We start from the raw sequence: 22074 nt of genomic DNA on the forward strand, positions 1-22074 counted from the left end.
CACAAAGCGCCAAACATAAAGGAAATAGTGAAATATGAAGCTCTGTCAGCCTTGACTTTCCTCAAGAGACAAACTGCTATCACAACTGATGCCTGACCAAGTGGGTTACAGATGAAACTTGTTGTAATTTAACCATGTATCTACATGCACTAACACGCATCTCTGACATGTACCTGAAACTTTTGCCAGAGTGTCCCTGCTGAAAGGGAGAGCTCTGGGAGTACAGCTGTTGACCTCCAGCTGTAGAGGAGGGAACCATCATCTTCTTATCGCCCGCTACACATACACATACACACACACACACACACACACACACACACACACGGAGACACACAAACACACAGACACAGACATCAGAATTGTAGAAATAACAGAGACAACAGATGATAAAGACAAATATCAAGTTAAACAAGCAACTCTAAGTACTTATATAAACACAGGTGTGTGTGTGTGTGTGTGTGTGTGTGTGTCTTACAGCCAGAGATGCTGGTGTACATCTCAGCAAAGCGTGGGTCTCTCTCCTGGGAGAACAGGGCTTCTGTCTTGTCAATGCTCTTCCCTGCCTCATGCACTCCACTGCTGACGCTGGCCACGGGTACCTGAGGGTTGGGGTACATTTTAATGGTGGGGAGAATTTGATTAAAACATACATCTGCACATGTACCTAGATACAAACAAAATAAATGTCTCACAAGCTGGACGTACATCTAAATCATTTTCATGCAAATTGGAAGAGGAAGCTGAGACGCCAAGCAAAAAGATAAAAATGTAATTGCCACCTCACAGTTGTAAGCTTCTGTCAGCCCATTACGTTATAGTTTACATCTATGACGTTCCAGACTCATATAATATAAACTACTAAAGGCTAAGAAGTGTGTAAATTGATTAGGAGAAACAACAGAGTCACATTTAATGTACATGTTTGAAACCTTGATGAATAAAGCTGACTCTCTTCAGACACATGGATGCGTTTATGACAGTGGACAGGACTTTAAATTTAGATGTTGTTTTTATACAACCTTGGAACCCTGAGAATATTTTGCTGCTGAGGACTTTCTGCTCTGAGACACCAGATAAACACTGGTCCTGTTGTAAAAAGACTGTGTTAATTTATTATTAAACTCCTCACAAATATATCATGTGAAAGTGTGTATTGCTTCACACCACCTCTTGGTCTGTAGCAACATGTTGTCATTCAATATACAACAAAAATCTTTCATGAATACAAGACACAGTACTGTCTCTGTGCCATACATCACCTTCAAAGTTGTTGAATATTCCACAACTATATCCAATTATTTCAGCTAAAATTCCACAGATTCTGCAGGTATGTTAAGTGGGCTTATGGAGTAGTTGTGAAGTACAAGGTTACCTGGGAAAGATCGTAGGCAGTAAGTCCATCTCTCTGGTGAACCTCTAGCTCTGCCTGCTGCTGCTGTAACTGCCTGCAAAACAAAATAAATCATATACGCTATCAGCACCTCAGACTACAAACAGACATAGACAGTGCTTGGCTGAACTGAAGCTCCTGGAAATATAAATTCAATACAATGAGCAAACCAAAACGATGAAAAAGAAAATAGTTCAACTGAACCTTATGTGACACAATTAATGATAGACAGGAAGAAACAGGAGGTAGCTGTACAACAGTGAACAGGGACAGAGTGTAACCTGCAGAAGAAGCATGGACCTAATCAGGCATGTGAACATTTGTGTGTAAACGCAAACACAATAAATTCTCATGAAATTAAAGTATCATCTGTAATCTGTCCTCACTGGGACAACGACGCTGTCTAAGCTGTACAAAGTGTTGTCATATGTTGTTTAAAGGCAAACATCACAACTCAACAGTAGGATGAAATCCCTGCTATCACCAAGAGAGAACACACGTGATGACTCTTATAACTGTGCGTATTGGCCCTTTTGTAGCAAGAAAACTGAGAAAGGAGGCCTAGCTTTAGCCTCCCTTACAGGCATAATGTCAGCAAGTACGAATTTAACACAGAAGTTAGCATAACCTGGGCTACCTCAATAGTTTGTTTCTGTCACACCTTAAAACTATGAATGCTTTAAGTTTTTGTAGCTCAGCCCTCAGGAAACAAACTCATGTAAAATTTGAATATTCACAGCTGAAAAGATCCAACAGAGTTAGTGAAATAAGTGGGTATCTAGATACCTATCATATTTCCACTTCAACACTATTTCACAATATAGTAAACAGACTCAGCATCACCAGACCTGAGAAAAAAAGAATCTGAAAAATGTGTTCTAGTTCTTTGTTTTTTTTTTTTTTGTCTAACCATCTAGAACACTGAAATTCGTGACTAAATATGCAGACTGTCCCACTATTTGAATGTCAGCTGAGTCTTTGTATGCAGATTCACGAGTTACTTTGTACAATGTTGTTCACTCATGTCCTGCACATTCTCAGATCTTCCACTGTAAACACAATTTGACAGAAGGCAGCGCGGGCTGAGGAGTATGTTGCCACAACAGGTCATCAGGTTTATCAACTTGTACTCATGGTCAATGATAGTGCAGCAAGTTTTGCAATCACAGCTGAAGATGACTTGAGTTCTGCTGCTGCACCGAACAGGAGAGGAAACAGACCTTTCAGCAGCAGTAGCTGCACAGATTCACAGCTCTCAAATCAACAGCTAGCTACTTGCCCTTTCAATCATCAGATTGATAGTGTATTACGAGTAAACTGTCCCATTTTGGCAAACAAGTCTATTCCAGCCATGACCACGTGTGAGTAAGATGAACAGAAGCTAAAGTGACAATTTAAATGTAGAGCCTATCAGAGAAGCAGGGGCCAAAAACGAATGCTTCTTCTGAGCCGGTGGGACATGTCTGTGGTGAATTTATTTCAAAAGCAAAGTGCTACTAAGCAAAACGCTGTAGATAGATGACAACATTTTAAACTGAAAAGACTAGATGGAGGGTTTAAAAAAAAAATCAGGACAATTAAAGAAATGCGGCAAATATGACACATGACACAATTTGCTAATTATACTGTAACTTCTCAGTTCTATTCACAAAGAAACAGTAAAAGCCAGCCCTTGGAAAAGAAGAATTGTTTCAAATAATGTATTAATCCATGAACTAAAACTGGAATATGTGTAACAATAATTAAATAATAACACAGTACTTGGGACAAGTGAATAATGTGGCAACTACCAGAATCACTATTTCTTTGGCATATGCATTTCTATTGTAAGTTTTACATTGACCTCATTTAGAATACTTCTGTTTTCACTTCCACACAAGCTATGTACACTCACTGAGTATAAATTCAGAATTACTGGCATCAGTGATGCATCTGATTATCTGTCAATATAAAAGAGTTACATGTGATTAAAAAAACAAAACAAATCAGTGGTACAAACATGTTTTATGAATCAGATATAACTTATTCAATTTTTACCTTTTTGAACCTTTATGATTTTTTTCACGTTCCTGCTGTGTTCCATATACAAACATGTGCCTGAAAGCTATTAGCTGCATGTTGACACTGGTAATTGGCTGAGCTCATGGCAGTCCTTGTTATGCTGAGTGTGTCCAGGTGGAACGGTACATACAGTCAGAGTGTGTAAGCCTCTGAACTCATGTCGATCAGTGCTCAGATGAAGGGTTGTGCCTATTCACCTAATGTGCACAGAATTCCCATAACTGTTGACTGAATCAACAGTGAGCCCTCTACCCAAACAACTCTGTATGCAACTGCTTGTTCAGGAATCTGTAACAAAAGTTCTACAACAAATTACACATCAAGCACACAAGCACTATACCTTTCATGGTAATAATGCTCAAAGTTTCCTGTATGAGACTGGATCAATACACTGACTTTCCCTTCTAGCCTCCCTGCATCTTTTTTCTGCTGATTCAAGGCATCAGTTTTTTTCAGTATTGCATCCTACATATGATCAGGACATCAACACTGGTTGAAAGCCCTTTTCAGTGTTGTTTCAGTTATACAAGGATGACGCCGTCATATTTTGTATAATAAACCACAACTGATTCTATTTAGTTTGATTTCTAACTTGAGTTACTAACTATTTATGTTCCAGCATATTGAGCTGAATTACACTGTACTGTATTTACAGAATCCTAACACCATTTTTAGTATAAAGTTAATAATTGCTCACAAGAAAGCTTTCTGGACTCTGTGTGTGATCTTACGTACGGTTAACCAAAAAGATGCTGCTCTCCTAAGAGTTCTGGTATTTTATCTACGCCACTGCAGATCTTTTACTTGCTGACATCAATAAATTTGATGTTTAGTTAAGGAAAGCTCTGGGTTTTACACAGTGTGTGCCTCACATGTTGGAAATCTCGTAAAACAAATGAACTCAATAGTCAGTATTCATGTGTCTCCACGCATTCTTTGTTCACCAGTTTGGCGGCTGTTTGCAGCAGTGACACAAAATGTAAAAGTAAAAGATAAAAAAGGTGACATTTGAAAAGCCTACTTGACGTTGGTGTTGGTGCAGATGATGTACTCGATCTCATCAGAGTATGGGTTCTGGAAGGTGAAGCTGCTGGTTCGGATCAGCATCCACTCCCTATTTTTCATCCGGAAACGATACATCACTGACAGGACCTGACCCTTCAATTTCACCACCTGCAGAGAGAGAGAACACACTGATGAATACTGTTTCTAATACTAATTATCCAGGTAAGTCTCAGTGATTTTTCCTTTTATTATCATAGGATTTTATTCAGATTTCTCAAATGTACAGTGTACGCTTCCCACATCAACAAAATGAAACAAAGACCCCTGGTGCTCTAAACTACTAAACAAAAACAAAATATGGAGCAAATCTTACAAATTGGTACAGTCCCAGAATGAATGGATCATATAATAAAATATAATAATAAAACTGCAATCCCACATTTAAAACAATTCCCCGACATCCATCCATCCATCCATTATCTATACACTGCTTAATCCTCACTAGGGTCGCGGGGGGGCTGGAGCCTATCCCAGCTGACTTAGGGTGAAGGCAGGGGACACCCTGGACAGGTCACCAGTCTATCACAGGGCCACACTTAGAGACAGACAACCAAGCACACTCACATTCACACCTACGGACAATTTAGAATCACCAATTAACCTCAACATGTTTTTGGATTGTGTGGGAGTAAGCCGGAGAACCTGGAGAGAACCCACGCTGCACGGGGAGAACATGCAAACTCCACGCAGAAAGACTCCAGGTGTCCTCACCGGGACACAAACCGGCGACCTTCTTGCCGCGAAGCAACAGTGCTAACAACTGCTCCATCTTGCAGCCCTTCCCTAATATATGTTAACTATATTTAATAACTTAATCTCTTTAACAGTATAGTTTCAATTAGATAAATGTAAATGTTCAACAACATATCTCGCAATAAATTCCAGAATTCCATCCATTTTAAATCCTTTTGTTTAAATCTTGGTTCCACAAAGGTACTCTAGATTGCAGCAAACAATGATTTCTGCAGGATTCACTAAAGGTTACCTGTTAGTTTATTTCTTGTCTCTGAATTTAATGTAATTTCCTTTAAAGTGCTCTGCTGTCTAAATGATTGCAGTTTGGTATAATATATGGTGTAAGTTTGGTGTGCGTATATATATATATATACATATCAGAGTGGAATGGATGTGAATGTTTATATATATATAAAATCCTCTACTAGTTAACCTTAAAGAAGTGATATATCCACAGTCAGTAAGCACAAATTCAGAGAAAGCATTAAGACTTACCATTTAGTCAACAGTCAAGTCTTGTCTAAGGTAACTGAAGAAAGCCATTTCAGATAAAGGTCTTCCTTGTAAAATTTCAACACTTCACTAGGGCCACCCTAATTGCAATGTCAAAGTGTCCAATGTTGTCAATAAAAAAAGTAAGTGTGTCTGGACTGTCCAGACAACAATATATCCATGTCATATGTCCATATCGTTTGTTGCAGCTGGAAGCAGATGAGGCAGGTATTCATTCCACACACTCAGTAGTAAGGGCAGCGGGAGGGGCCCTTTGGGCTGGAAGCCCTCACAGTGATTACAGTCTGTATGGGGAGCTGAGCCACTGGTGGTGAAAATATACAGTATTTACAGTATATACGGTATATAGGAGCTAGCAGGAATAGGGGGATCGGTCAGTAGGCAGTCAGTCATGGGGGTAGCACTGATCTGAGGTTGGCACATAGCAATTTAACACCCACCTTTTTTAATGTAATCTGTCTCATGTAAAAAGGCTACAGCGATTCAAAAAATGGTTTTAGTTGTCAATACAACCCATACCGTGAGCCTTACAAGCTGACCCTACCAAGTGTGGCGACCTAGAATCCTGCTGCAACATCCAACGACCAGCTCCACGGCTGAGAGTGGGAACAAGACCTGATAACAGCGACTTTACACATGTTTTAAGATAATCTAAATTACTGTTTCTTAGTTTCTGCCAATTCAGGCTGTGTGCGCTGAATTGGTAAGTGTCTGAAGAAGTGCTTTGACTTTAACTTGCATGTCAGAAGCTGTAGCATTATGAAAGAAGCATATGCCCCTAATCATGGGTTAGACTGAATGAAAACTGAGCACCACTGTGGCAGGGTGGCTTATACTCAACCTCCCCAAAAAAGCATGATGTCCCTGAATCAGGAAATGAAGTTCGTCTCTAGAAATGGATTTCTCACTGGCATCAGACAAAGAAAAATATCAGACTGTCTGATCCTGGTCTATTCAATAATCTTCACCTGGAGGAAGAGAACCAAGGCCACAATGGCGGTTGCTTGCTTCGTGCGGCAGACCACTAGCAGCACATTACCAGCGGTCAGAGAAGAAGAGGAGTCGACATCAGCATGGAAAAATGTGTGCTCATCACTAGCCAGATCACACTGGCATATGATGGATGTACTGGAGCCTCGCATGCCAAAATTCCATAGCAGTTTAAGAGGACAGGTGTGTGAGTCACCTAACATCTTCTATGGGAAAATGAAAATGCTGTGCTTACATCATTGATAATAAAATTTAGGTTGAACTTTTAACATTTGGCTGCAATTAAGAAAAACGTAAGCCTGTCCTCAAAAGCTTTCTCTGCTGATGTGAAACACGTACAGGAGAACGTGAAGCTAGAACTTACTGACAAGCAACGTGAGGATACGCCAGTGGAAATGGAAATGTCCAACTTTCTGAAGGTGAGATGCAAAGCCAATAGGATGCTGAGTTTCTTTGTTTTTACATATGATTTGTTTGTTTTATTTGTTTTTACATTTGTTTTTTTACATTTACAACATATGAGCATCTTCTTATGACTCTGAACAAGAAAAAATAACTTCAAGTCAACCCTGTGATGCAGTTTAAATCTGTACTACAAGACTTACACCTGAGCTGACAGCAATTCTTCAGTTTACTTTGATATTACTATTTTCTTACGTTTTGATCTCATGGTCTCCGCAGTTGTCAACTTTTCAACTGCCACGAAAAAGAAAACTTTAAATTAACAGCTGAAGTTCAGTCTTACCTGTTGGAAACTTTCTCTCAGGTGACTCTGGTCCTCAGGATGGCAGAACTCTAGAATATCTTTCCCCAGTAAGTCCTGCAAACAGGACAACAGTTTGTTGATAGAAACTTTGCTTGTCAATAAACAACTTTAAGTACAGCAAACCTCTTAGCATATAGTCTAGCAGAGTCAGTAAAGTAAGTCTCAGATGTGACACTTGTTAACACCTATAAGTGAATTTTTGCAAAACAGTAACAGATCCAACAATTCCATCTCAACCAGACCATTTTCTATCCACCTTATATCCCCTCAGTAAAGATGGCTTGAATCAGCCTGGAAAAGACATTAATGCGCATTGGGCAACGTGGAAGATCTGCAAAAGCCTCTGAAACCATGAATCAAAAAATCTACTAATGAAAAATAGTTTGACAGAGACTGCAGACATCTGAGAAACACACATAGATGTCTATCTAATCAAAAACACAGACAACCTGACAACCCTAAGATCTGCTTTCAATATTGGAAATTACTCAAAATATACAGAAGAACACTTGGAACTAAAAGAGAGCAACATGTGCAACACCAGCGTGATATAACTGAAGAACCCATTGACTTTCTTTATTGTGTGAAGCTGGTCAAACAGGAGGTTAAGGTAGCATAATTGAAGTCCCTTAAATTGTTCTAAATACTGCAATGAATGCATCAGGGCACTGGGTCTCTATTCTAGCAACAGCCTCATGAATAAAGTGGCATGCTAATACAGCCCCTTTCCACAGTGGAATGTAACGATAACAACACTGTGAGTGAACTCTCTCGGTTCGTAGCAAGGTCTAAAAGTTCAATATCTGGACAGCAGATATGCCTCCTTACTGTAACACAACAGGGGTTACACCAAGTACTGTTTATAAATGTAAACTAGTCCCCCACCTTTGTTTTTTCAACTTGCCCACACAACTCTGTTCTCATACCATAGATAAGCCATGTATATTCACACAGAAGTAGGAGTAGAAGGAGTAGAACCAGAACATGCCGTTCTTGGTTAACCATGTCTCAGTAAAACACAAGCCGACACTCCCCCATAGTTCTTCAGAAATGCCTTTAGCTCCCCACTTTTTCTGAGCTTGACAGGGTTGATGTTCTCCATGAGGACTGACAGTAACTCTGGCCCTACATCCATGATACGGTGTCTTCCTCTGAGCCACGATGTTGTGTTTAACTCTGGATCTCTTCCAGTGTAACACGAAGAGGGGCTCCCTTGTGTATACTCTTTTCTCTCACAGTTTTATTCATCAGTAGTCCCGCAATAAAAAAACATCAAATATATACTCCAAAACAAAACTGAGGCCAATATGCTACAAGCACACTTAATATGCTGCCAAAACAAACTATCTTGTAGCCTTGCACACACTAATTCCTACTGGTAGAGTATACACCAATAAGTTCTGAAACAAGGATGCATCAGGTGCTACAAACATATCCTGACAACAGATAATGCTGCATAGTTTTGACAGTGAATGTAATTTTACGGTTGATCAACAACCATGAGGTCCAAATCACTGTTCATATATTTTCCTGTTTTTTGAAATTATGTGGATCATCTATCAAGACATTAAATGCAGGAAAAAGTGATTCAAACACTTTTCCTTAAAGATGACAGGTACTTGTCAATGGTATAATGTGGGGGATACAATAAATAAGAGACCAGATATTTAATTTGAAAATTAAGATAAGGTTAATGAAATAAAAGACAAAGAAGCCTCTGCAGGAATACAACAAGTAGAGGCAGAGTATTATCTCCAAACACAGTGTATTTGTTGTGAATCATAATAGGAAAAAAAAACATGACTGGTTTCTGAAGTAATTTAGCTGAGGCAGTCAAGAAAAGCACAAGCTTACAGGCCACAGGAATGTGTTTAAAAAAAACTTGTGCAGGCAACCAATGTTTTTCATCTAAGGCTGCTTATTTCTATTTTGAACTCAAAAACTTGTATCTGTAACTGATTATGCAAAGTACTGCAAAGCCATTGAATATCCTCCTCATCTGAGAAGATAGTATGACTGGGTTATTGCAAGCGAGGCAAACAAGAATTCAAAATAAGTATTTATAATTAATAGCAGAACAGTCCAATTGCTGTAAAAGGCAGAATGAATGAATCTTTTACAGTTAATACAACTTCATTAATCGTGCTTCTATAAAGGAATTAGAGGCCGAATTACCACCTTAGGATCTTAAAAACAAAACCAGAACCCTTGCATCCCAATCTCCAAATTGTATTGATATTCACAATATAAAGTCTTTAATTAGCTTAGCTGACCTGAGGCTGATAACCAATGACATTGATGCAGCGCGGGTCGACAAAAGTGATGACACCGTCCGAGTTCTGACGTGACAGGAACTCTGTGGGAACCGACAGACCATTCATGTCCATAGAAACTGGGGAGCTGGTTACCTGCGGGAGGCACAGACATATTTAGGATGCATCATTTAGGCACAATGAAGAAGATATCTGTGAGGTTAAAAGGAGGATTGGAGCACAATTACAATATGTCAGTGTGATGCACAAATAGGTACTGCTGACAGTTTACTACTGGCATCACAGTATCACAAATACCCACATTAACTCCAAAACTCTATTACAAAACAACTTGAAATGATTCCCTCTATTTGGGTAGTGACCGCCAAATGGCACAAAGTCAACTCAAAGTAGCTGCAGAAAGGTTGTAGTGCATCACTGGACTGTGGCATGAAGATTGAGAGCAAGACAGTAAGGATTACTAGTTAGTGGTAACCACCGCCTTGTCAAAAACATTGGCATCATGTCCTTATAGGATAGCAAGACGTCTGTTATTGAATGAGGAAGTAACAGTAACTTTTTAGACAACAAATAATAGTCCATAACCCCTACATAAAACACTTTACATTAAAGGGATTGTCTAACCAAAACCATTTGTCTAACAAATAGTGCTGTTTGTTAGAGGCCGCTGTTCGGACTTGTGGTCAGAGGGTCATCTATTTTCAAAAAGGGGGAATGGAGTGTGTGCTGTAATTATTGGTGCACACACTTCTCAGCCTCCCCAGGAAAGTTATTCAAGGGTGCTGGAGAGGCTTTAACAGACTGTCAAATCTCTGATTCAGGGGGAGTAATGTGGATTCGGTGCTGCCTGTGCAACACTGGACCAGCTGTTTACCCTTGAGGAGTTGCTGAGTGGGCCGTGGTAGTGTTACTATCCAGCCCACATGTGTTTTGTTGACCTGGAGAAGTCCTACGACCAAGTCCTCTAGGGAACCCTGCGGTGGGTACTGCAGGAAGGCATAAACCCAGAACTTGCTGAGGGGATTTACATATCTCAAGGGAACACTTGAAATTACCCAAGAGGAACTGGAAAACTTTGCTAGAATGAGGGACATCTGAAATGCCCTGTGTAGCCCACTGATGCCATAAAAACACCCTTCTTGTAAGATCAATATATTTTTTAGAATTTCTGAATATAATATCTTAGAAAGCAGACTAGCGTCAGAAGTAGCATATATGATTTCTGTTTGTGAGAGAAAGTTTTAATTCTGTTCTTTATCTTATATTTGGACAGTGGAGGCTCCGTGGTTAATGCTTTGGGCTACTGCTGTGGGCACCTTAGTGTGGCTGACCCTGCGCTCAACAACAGCTTTCTAACAAGCTGGTTTATGCGAAAAGATAAGTTCCCCTCAATAAAGGACACACAATAAAATTAAAAATATATATATATACACACTATCCACAATATCCAAAGACAAGATCCACACAGCAGAGACCACTGAAACCCTTCTGTTCTCCCTCCAAATGCATTTGTCTTAATAAATGTCATACTTTGATGAATAAACAGCCCAAACCTCCATTTGTCCATTTAATAACACACAATGGACAATTCAGTCAACAGTCTGACAAAAATCTTTTTCTCTGCAAAGTAAAAATAAATTTAACCAGAGCCTTGGTTCAGACACTCTTGAGGGAATAAAAAAAACGAGAATCACGTGACCAACAGGACAAGCTAGCACTATAAACCCTCCAAGCCTTAAACTATATTACATATTTTTATATATAAAAAATTCCCCTCAGCTATCCAGATCTATTATCATTTGATACAACGTCCCAATTTTTTATAGCAGCTATATATATATTATTTATATCCAGGAGGGAAAGAAAACATTTCTTATTATGAAACTGTTGTGTTTTTACATGTAATAAAATCACTGCATTGCACCGTAAAAGATTTGCAGTAGAGATGTCTTTAAATGATTGTGTAGGGGAGACTATCAGGAATCTGGTGATATCAGAAACAGGATTGTGGGATACTGTATCTGAAATGTAACTTATGAAATGGAAAACACATGTGCTTAGATGTCATTTTATTAACTATAGTGTTCACATGCACTGCCTATTTGCATAGGTGGCAAACTAGGAAGGTGACATTACAAAGCTCTGTCTTGTAATATGAAATTAACATATCAAATATGTTATGCAATGTTTGCATTGCATAGCCATCGTAACTGCCATCGTAGCTGCTAAAACTCAGGTGTTTACAGTGTGCAGATTAACAACACCAGTATAAATTCTTCATTTGTACTCACTATACAGTTTTCATTTATACTCCATCAATACTGGTAATAGTTACCTTAGCATGCATATTTTTGTCCATTATTATTTCTATTATAAGAAAATCCACTTCGCAGATCACAGACCGGCCAGGAAGGTGTGTTGTGTCTATTAAATACCATTTAATACATGGTATCTGGTTGAAAATATGAAGGTAACTTGAAAAAAAATCAATGATATATATGGGGGACATTGGATTACTGCATACCATGTAAAAGCTTTAACATCACTATGACACTGATATTTCCAACAATCCATGATTAATGTCAGAAATGTACTTTTTCATTGTACTTATAAATGAGAACACTCACAAGAAAAAGTTTAACAGCACATAAACTACAATTTTACTGAGCATGAAAACAATGCATATAAATTACTAACTGTAAGTCTGGCACTTCATGGTGATGAGGTTCAAGCCGTAGCCTGCACACTACAGTAGTTCACTACAGTAGACTAAACACTGAAGTCACATGCATGCCCCTGCAGTCTGTGAGTATTTTCTATTCAGTCAGATTACATTTAAAAATAAAAAAGAATGACAACAGACCCTGTCAAAAACAGTTTACAACCTATATTATTCTAAAAAATGTTCATCATTGTTATTTGGTGGGAGTTTAAAAAACCCTGACAGCTGTGCAGGAAACAAAGAAGCTGCCTTGTATTCAGAGTCAACCACAAGGCGTTTAGGCAACTTAAAATCTTGCAAAGGAGTCAAAGTATGTGATTAAAATGTGCACAAAGGTTAATTTTTAATTACTAAATTATAATTTTAAGTTTCACTTTTGTGTCATCTTTTAATTCCATTACTTTCTCTGATGTTTTCGGTTTTTGTTGTGGTATTGTTTCAATATCTGGATCTGTTTATTTCAGCAGGTATCATGACACCACTACAGAGTACCTCAGAAAAGACTGATATTTTGCACAGATAAGTTAGACATGTTTGTGATGTGACAGGCATGTAGATAGCAAATACAGGTTTAAAATAGGTAGGAGAAAACATATTAACTGAGTCTGCTAATCTGAGCCAGTATATTTTTGTTTCAGGTACACACAAATACACTCAGAGAGGCTTTTTCAACATGGTTAAACTGAATTTATCACCACATACCTGCAGTCTTCCAATAGCCACTAGGCAGTATTTCCCCGTCTGACCTGCCTCTGTGTCTTCTTCTGGTATAGTCATGCCTGAGAACGAGAGAGAGAAAGAGACATTGTATTTGCTGCTTGAACTTGCAGCAGTAAGAGGTAATCTACTGGCTGCCACTGCTCCTCTACAATGACATATAAATTGCATTTTCACGGAGTTTGCCAACATATTTAAATAAATATTCAAACCTGGTCCTCTCTGTCTAGTACAAGTAACTCTTTCAAAGAGAATGAAACACCTTACAAACACAGACAAAGCAATACAAATGTATTGGCACGTTTTCACTGTTTGTTAGCTGTAGATGCATCTCTCCATTACAATATGGTGGGAAATGTTCAATTCTTTTTATCAGACATTGCTCAAAGTGAAAATTATACATATTCTAGACTCATTACACATAAACTGAAATACTTCAAGCCTTTATTTGTGTTAACTTTGATGATCACAGCTTACAGCTCATGAAAGGCCCCCAAAATCAATCACAAATTATTAGAATATTTCAAAAGATCAACAAAGAACAATTACAAAAGAATGTATAATGCTAAACTATCCATACTCTGAAAAGTATGTTAACGTATGCTCTGTCAATACTTGGTCAGGGCTCCCTTTGCTTGAATTACTGCAGCAATGTGGCTTGGCAGGAAGGCGATCAGCCTGTGGCAGTGCTGAGGGGTAACGGATGCCCAGGTTGCCCTGATGGTGCCCTTCAGCTCTTCTTTATTGTTGGGTCTGGTTTGTCCCATTCTCCTCTTGACAACACACCACAGATTTTCTATGGGTTTAGATCTGGTGAGTTGACTGGCCAATCAAGCACTGTACTGCCATGGTTTCCCTGCTGGGCCCAGGTTAAGACGCTTCGGACATTGTTGGGTGTTCAGAAGTGGCTTGACAATAGGGACGCCAGACTTCACACTCCCATTTCCTGGATTCATCTGTGCATGGTGGTTCTGGATGCACTGGCTTCAGTCCACTGCTTGTGAATCTCCCCAACATTCATGAATCTGATTTTTTGACAGTCCTCTCAAGTCTGTGGTCATCCCTTTGGCTTGTGCATTTTTTCTACTACACCTCCTTGTGGAGAGTGTCAATGATTGTCTTCTGGACAACTGTTGAGTCAGCAGCCTTTCCCATGACTGTAGCTGTGTGTACTGAACCAGACCGACAACTTAAAGGCTATTCACATGTTTTTTGAGTAACTTCGCTGATTAAAACTCTTCTTAGGACTGTGTGAGGTCTCGGGGCCCTTGACTGACATCTCTGTGGCCCCCTGAGAAACATTCATGAAACATGTGCTGTAAGCTGTTATCATCAAAGTTAAAACACATACAGGCTTGAAATATTTTTAGTTTACGTGCAATGAGTCTAGAATTTCACACTGAAATGTAATTACAACTTTTCTTTCAACAAAACTTCACAGAGCTCAATAGCAACAAAATCCACACTGTATGTCATTGTTGTGTTTTGGATAAGATTTGGTTTGTTTTCTCTCTGCTCCTCTTCCCTCTTCCTGCCTGGCTACCTTTCAGTGGATGGCTGAGGGCATGGCTTGGCTCCCTGTGGCAGGATGGTGAGGTTCACCTGCAGCTCATTCCAGATCATCAACTCCTCCATAAAACGGAGGGCTTTTACTCCGCTACAGTGCCAGATCATTTTGTGCTTTTGGTACAACAGCTCCTCTCTGGCTTGATTCAGGTGAGTATTCAACTTCTAGTGACTTTGAGATTCCGGCTTTCCTGACTACTTGTGCTCTCCTGAGTAGATCCTTCTGTGTCCACGCCGTTCCCGAGCCGTCCTCCACCAAGCCTGCCAGCCCTAAGCCTGCACTGCATTTTTCTGACTTTTAGTTTTATTAATCGATATATTATTAAACCATAATCTACTCCTTGTTCTGCATCTGGGTCTGAACCTAAACCAAAACCTTACATATTCCATCCATCCATTATCTATGCATCTAATAATTATCAGTTTACTATAGACATCAGATTAAAAACTACTAAAAGTCCATATCCACTTCAGCATTTTAACGTGTCATGTGTCTGTGCCATAAACATTCTGTCAGATGTTTTTAACCCATTTTCTAACAATTGTACATTGACCTTTACAAATCCATATTTTAAACACAGTCTGTCTGGAAAACCCCAAAGACATCGAGGGCCATCACCACCCAATCAAACACCACATGAAAGAGTCTATAAAGGATATAAAACGTCTGTAATCACATCCAGGTTTCTGTGGGTACTGTTTAAAATGTAGTAATCACAGAGCAGTAACTTTATTGTTCTGAAATTCCTTGCTAGTTAACAAGGACAGTTTACAATAAAATATAAAGAGATGAGCTGCCATCAGCTCTTCTCCACACGTAAGACTTTATCTCATTCTTGGCTACATTCTTTCCTTCTTACTCTTCAGTCACCCCCAAATGCACAGGCGCCCAATGCGCAGCATATCTTTGTTTGTAACTCATGTCTGTCTGTTATCCATTTGCAATTTATGAGTCTATGTGCGTGTGTCTTGCCTGATGGCTCTTGCCTGCAGTATTATGTCCAGAACATTCCAAAGGAGTATTTTTAGCGCAAGGAAGTGGACCATGTGTGAATGATTTGAAAACTCATATGGTGGGTATGTGTGTTTGTGTTCTACCTGGACATATTCCAATGTGACCTCAAAGTTCTAACAAGAGATTTAGTCGATGTTGTTCAGTTTCATCACCTCACTTTAACATCAGCATTTAGACACCTGGTTTGAGACCAAGGGACTGCATTCCAATCTTTATCTCCATAAACACTGCACAGAGGTTGTGCGTGTGTGATATCTGGCAGGAGACTTTGCATGGTCTCGAATGCACTGCGTAAAACAGCTGCACTGATAAACAGCATACAGCTGTCAGTCAGATATTAACACATAGTATACATGTAGAGGTTGTATAAATCATGCAGGGCAGGCTTCAGGTAACATTTGGAATAGGTACAGTGGTTAATTTTACCTGTTTTTGCCTTATTACAGATTTTCTAAGTTTCAACAACTCCTAAACAACAGAAATAAAACATGCATTGGTTAATACTTGTGCTGGGACCATTTTGCCATAAGCCCACTGCTCCTACTTAAAATGTAAATCTGATGTACAGTTTCTTTATCTTTTTTTTTCTTCTTCCAAAAAAAGAAATTACTTAAACAAGAGGAAATAGTGCACATGTCAGCACATTTGGTGCTCTGACAACTTGCTTCCAATAGTAAGATGAATGATGCCAATCAATGTGGAACTGCAATGAAGCTTTACAGTACACAAACTATACCTCGTATTTCCACGTGACTCTTCATGGAGGTTCTAAAGAAATTGATTTAGCTTAAATTTGCATATATTGGTAAAGTGCTTTAATTATTATCTGTGGACTGATTTCTAATTACAAAGAAGCTATCTGACTGACAACAAATGCCATTCACTATCAAGGAGCAAACTACAAGCCTTTAATGCACTTATTTCAAACCTTAGGAAGTGAGATTTCATACTCCAAAGATGATTTCGACTGGATACCTTTAGATCAAATTTCCAGGTGTCGATGGAATACGGGACAGGAGGAGTATAGGAGCTTAGTATTTTTGCAGTTGCACTTCGGACTGTCAGTTAGGTAATTAATCAGCTGAAAAACAGAGTGCATAAACACTCCAGCTGTCAAATTCCCACATAGATGAAGAGATAAAATGTTTGCTTAGTCTGAACTTAGGCTGAATGGAAAAAGGTTTATGTTAAAAAAGAACAGACTTTCAAAAAAGTAACTCCAGAACCAAACAGGCTGTTGTGGATCTGTGGCTGAATCCAGCTCCTGATCCAGAGCTCAGCAGAGTCCGCAGCTGCTTTAGGTTATACCAGACCACACTTACTCTGAGCAGGGACCCATGTGGGGAAGGGCAGTTTGGGTTAAGCAGGGATATACACTGATCAGACACAACATTATAAACACTGACAGGTGACTGAATGGCAATAATCATCTCATGGAATGGAATGTTCTGCTGGGAAACCTTGTGTCCAGGCAGTCACGTGAATGTTTCTTGGACACGTACCATCCACTTAATAATTGTTGCAGACCAAGCTAAACCCCCGTTGGAAACACAACTTTTTGATGACAGTGGTCAAGCAGGACAATGTGCTCCACCACACCGTAAAAACTGTTCAGGAACGGCCTAAGAACCATACAAAAGAAACTCCCTAAATCCCCATTTGATTGAGCATTTATAACAGGCATCACCAAATGACCTCGGTCCGGATCTGGACCGCGTGATGGTCCTGTCCACGCCCGTGACCAATCTCTGATAGATTCACGAGAATAGATTTTCATGGAGCAATTTTTTCCGACGGTCGTGGCTATAGACAGCGAGCGCTGTTACTCCAGTTAATACATCAATAGCTCCATTCAGTCCAGCCAATCAAATCGTTTGGTTTCCCTGCACGGCCAGCGCACCACCACAGCTCGCTGCTGCTGCCACTTTGCGCTGCCTATACAGCAGAGCAAAGAGGAAGAGACAGTGGTGACAGCATAGCTTGCTCCAAAAGAAGGAAGGTTGATGAGGAAAACCACTGCTTTGAAGATGAGTGGATGGAGAAGTTTATGTTCATTCTTCTGTCAGGCAGTTCACAACCAGTGCGCCTCATAGGCTCTGAAAACGTGTCGTTCAAAGCTCTGTTTGCACTATTTTTCCTTAAAGAGACACTTTTTATGTCTTGTCTGAAGATGTTGACTTTTTATACTTGAAGTGTAGGCCTTCATTTTTTTTTTTAGGCTGGGACCTCTTTAATTTAAGAAAAAATAATAGAAAAATGTTTAGTCAATGCTCTGTATGCACTTGTTTTTTCCTAAAAGAGAAACCTTTGATTGATTGTTTTCTGAGGATGTTGTCTTTTTTACTTGAAGTGTAGGCCTTCAGCTCTTTAAGTTGGGACCTCTTTAACTTATGAGAAAAAATGGATATTTGGCTCTGTTTGCACTTTCATAAAATGTATTTTATTCTGAGGTTTTTGCTTTCTTTAATCTGAAATAAAGGACTTAAATTTATTTGCCTTGGACTACTTATATATATGGTAAAAGAGCTAGCTGTGCACCCAGTTAAACATATCCTGCACTGAAAATTGACAATAAGTATTGTTGAAACCATGAAAATGAGGCCATAGGGGAAGGCTATAAGACACAAACTGGACTTCAGTTCAGACCTTTTACTTGGAGGAAATTTTAATAACAGGACCTCAGTGACTTTTAATTGAATACCCCTGATTTATAGGATGCACTGGAACAAACCCCATCAACAGAGGCACCAAACTGCAACCCACAGAACCAAAACAATCTGTTGTCAATGTCCCAGTGCCAGACACCACAGGACCCACTCAGAGGCCCTGTGTCCATGCTCTGACACGCTCTTAGGCAAGTGGTTTTAATGTTGTGGCTGTGGGGTGTATAGAAGCACACCGAGTTGAAATATGATGTGTATGAAATGATTTACCTGCAGGGGGCCAGGCTTTGATGTAGCCAGTGCAATGCACTACAGAGTACTGAGCCTCTCCTTCTTTTGAGGGACCAAGACCGTTCCTGATCATCAAACACACACAGATGTAGCAGTTAGATACACAGACACAGGTATGGAAAAACTCAACAACAATACAGATGACGTATGTTACTTAATACTGCTGTTTTTATCTTTCAGTTCAAGTATGGGCTCTTACACTTAAAACTGCACTTTACATGCAGCATGTTCGGGTTATAATGCAAAATCCTATTTATTGTGTCAAATCCTTGTCTTTTTTTTACCTCAATGAATGAATTATTAAATGTATGCCCAAGTATCCCTCAAGATAAAGCTAATATAATATTAAGTTGGGGTCTGATCTGATTTCTGTTTGCTCTGATTGCTGTATGTAAAATATTATATAAAATGTTTTTACTGCAATGCAAGCAGTTGGCCTGGATGGAAATTTACAATTTAGAAAGAATAATGATCAGACTATTAGCAAGGGTTTGAAATTAAAAAAACTGTTTATCCCTCTTGTGGTTTTCACACTTGGCAGTAGAGGCTTGTAATGAATCCAGTAGCCCTGCTTAAATATCACATTTGGTTTTTATTGATAAAGACCTGAAAATCAAAGATAATCTTCTATTTGGATCATCGGTACAAAAATAACTCTCATACTTTGTCTGATTTCCAATACTACTATGTTTTTAAGAGACCAATAAAATTACAACGCACTGTAAACTGTATAAACAGAGCAGTTATTTTTTTAGGAACAGCACAGGTCTTTAAAAAGCTATGTTTTAAACTATTTGCACTACAGAGTCAATGTATAGTGCCTTTCATGCAGCCTGGATCACAGCCATAGTAGGAGAATAATGTCCTGTACCTGTATCTCTTCCTCATGTTAGACAGGCGGTTTAGGGAGATGTGATCCAAAGGAGCACTGCCGCACCTAAACACAATTACAACATAAAGACAACAGCAGTCATTACACCCCAGCAGTACATGATGTTGACAAGTATCCAGTAATCACAGCAATGTAATAAAGCGAGCAGATCCTTTTAAAAATGTACACTTTGGTACAATAGTACAATTAATCCAGTGACTTTGTGATATACTCAAATCAGACAACAAGTATGCAAGATAGAAACAAATTCCTATTTCTCAATATAAGAATAGCTGATGTGAAATTTGGAAAATGAAACTGATTAAAATCCTCCAGCTGTTCCAACATGCTGCAGCCAAAGTTCTGCTAAAAGCCGTCAAGAGAGATCATTACTGCCCTATGCTTGTGTCTCATGCAACCGGCCAAGGCAGATGGATGGCCACCCTGAGTCTAGTTCTGTCGGAGGTTTCTTCCTGTTAAAACATTGTTTCTTTCTTCCTACTGTTTTTATATAATATAATATTGTAGGGTCTTACTGTGTGAAGTGCACTGGCATGACTTAAGTTGTAAATGTGCTATACAAATAAAACTGAAATAAATTGAGTTCAATAGTGCGTGCATTCCATGCTATACTTAGGTCAAGTGCTGAAGTAGATAGTCAGTGAAAGCAAGAAGCAGAGAAGCAAAAAGTCACTATGCTTGTGGATCTTCATAAAGCATTTAGATGTTGCCATTTTTTTAGTCTACTATGTTTTGGGAGCTGTAAACAAGGTGGAGACCCTGCTTAAGCATATTTCAATAAAACATCTATTTAAAATAATTATTCTGACACAAGGTAAAGACCCATGGTAGTTTAAAAAAGTAGCTACCATGGTATGAAAGTGGTATCTGGAAGAAGAAATCTGCTGCTCTACATAACAAAGATAACATCACAGCCATCTATTAACAAACTTAACCACAAGATTACATCACACCATCCAGTTTTGGTTTCAACATGATCAAACTTCAGCATGTGTTTTTAAAAATGTTTTCGTAGGCATGGGATACCAACAATCCAAAAACTCTGGATTATTTATACTTGTTGCTGTTTTCAGTCTCTTTAAATGAAAACAGTTGGATTGCTCTCATGTGGCTGTTTTACCTGCTGCTTCTTACAGAACTGGTGCCCTATATTGTAGTCCAACCTAAACTGGACAATCTTAAAACATTTGTCTCAGATCAGGGTGCTTTAATACAATGTTGTTTAGAAGGAAAAAACAACACAAGTACAATAAATTTCCTGTCCCTGGACAGCAAAACATTAGAATTCCAAATCAGGATTCTTCTGATCCAGATGAAATTCTGTGGACACTGGGTGACAATGGCTGGTTAAGTAAAAAGGCCTTACACAAACAGTAGGAGGAAGCAGTTCAACACAAGACTGATGTGAGCTGTTTGGGGTATAGGATGCTCAAATTTCTTGAGTAACCACACTGCAAATGTTTGTGAAGGGCAGTGGGTCCTTTTTGTATCACAGTCAAAAAGACACCTGATTCCAGTCATCCCTGCTCAGTGTACAGATTGCACCCCGAATCAAACAGGTCACAGCCTTCAGTTGAGTTTTTTGAGGCTAACGGTAAATATGAAGTGAGTGTTTTTCTCTGGAAAGGGAAGTCTCGTGGCTGAACATTGCATAAGCGAGTCTGGATTTAATAATGGCTTCCCTGCAATGTTAGCATGCTGATCATGCCGTGTTCTTCTCAGCAATGTTTATGTATGTGTCACAGAAGGGGTTGCATTTCACTGTTTGCTTGCAGTCTCTTTCAGACTGTCCCAGCAGCATAATGTTTGAGTTATGCAGAGCCTGAGTAGCAACAGAAAAAAATGTCAGTCCAACAGATTCCTAACAACATAACACACTGTGGCTTTCGTGCAACTCTCACATCTTTGAGACAGATCCAGGGAAAACAAGACTAAAGGAGCTCATGATGACTCTACGCACTGGCACTAGCACAACCACAGAGAATGACAAAAATGTTTAAAAAGGTGAGCCATTTTGTTAAACTAAACATGAGATCTTACAAGCCCTTGAAATAGTCAAAGCTGATTTGGCATAGTTCATAGTCAATGAGTAAGGAAATTTGTGGGGTAAAGTGTGTCATATGCTGACGTGGAACAGGACAAAGAAAGAGACAAATTAAGCAGTGGGTTTGCAAAGGGTCTGAGGCTACAGAGTAGAGATACAGGGATATCCAACGGATGGCAACAATTATTAGAACATATGGAGCTGGCAAGCCTGCGAAGTCTAATTATATGTGAAGTATGGAAACATCAGTCACTTAGCCAAGAGCCTCAGGGGAGCCAAAATATTAATGCTATTACATCAAGCCATATGGCTTGAGGTTATGTGGTGTGAAATAGGTTATGGGTCCATGAACATCTCAATTTAAAAAGCAG

The 22074-nt window shown here is 39.2% G+C and overlaps 1 protein-coding gene across 3 annotated transcripts in view; it reads right to left on the reverse strand.

The window, feature by feature from the left end:
- arnt2 (aryl-hydrocarbon receptor nuclear translocator 2) overlaps window positions 1-22074 on the reverse strand; it is a 64182-nt gene that overhangs the window by 8462 nt on the left and 33646 nt on the right. For all 3 annotated transcript variants that reach the window (XM_008294746.1, XM_008294747.1, XM_008294745.1), the window contains 9 exons: window positions 19639-19704; window positions 18747-18832; window positions 13218-13294; window positions 9794-9928; window positions 7500-7574; window positions 4473-4624; window positions 1373-1445; window positions 476-599; window positions 174-276 (listed from right to left, as the gene is read on the reverse strand). In XM_008294746.1, the coding sequence (XP_008292968.1) occupies window positions 174-276; window positions 476-599; window positions 1373-1445; window positions 4473-4624; window positions 7500-7574; window positions 9794-9928; window positions 13218-13294; window positions 18747-18832; window positions 19639-19704 (891 nt within the window). The remainder of the gene's footprint in view (window positions 1-173; window positions 277-475; window positions 600-1372; window positions 1446-4472; window positions 4625-7499; window positions 7575-9793; window positions 9929-13217; window positions 13295-18746; window positions 18833-19638; window positions 19705-22074) is intronic.

This window comes from Stegastes partitus, unplaced genomic scaffold (genome assembly GCF_000690725.1).
Source record: "Stegastes partitus isolate 25-593 unplaced genomic scaffold, Stegastes_partitus-1.0.2 Scaffold991, whole genome shotgun sequence".
NCBI classification, from domain to species: Eukaryota; Metazoa; Chordata; class Actinopteri; family Pomacentridae; genus Stegastes; species Stegastes partitus.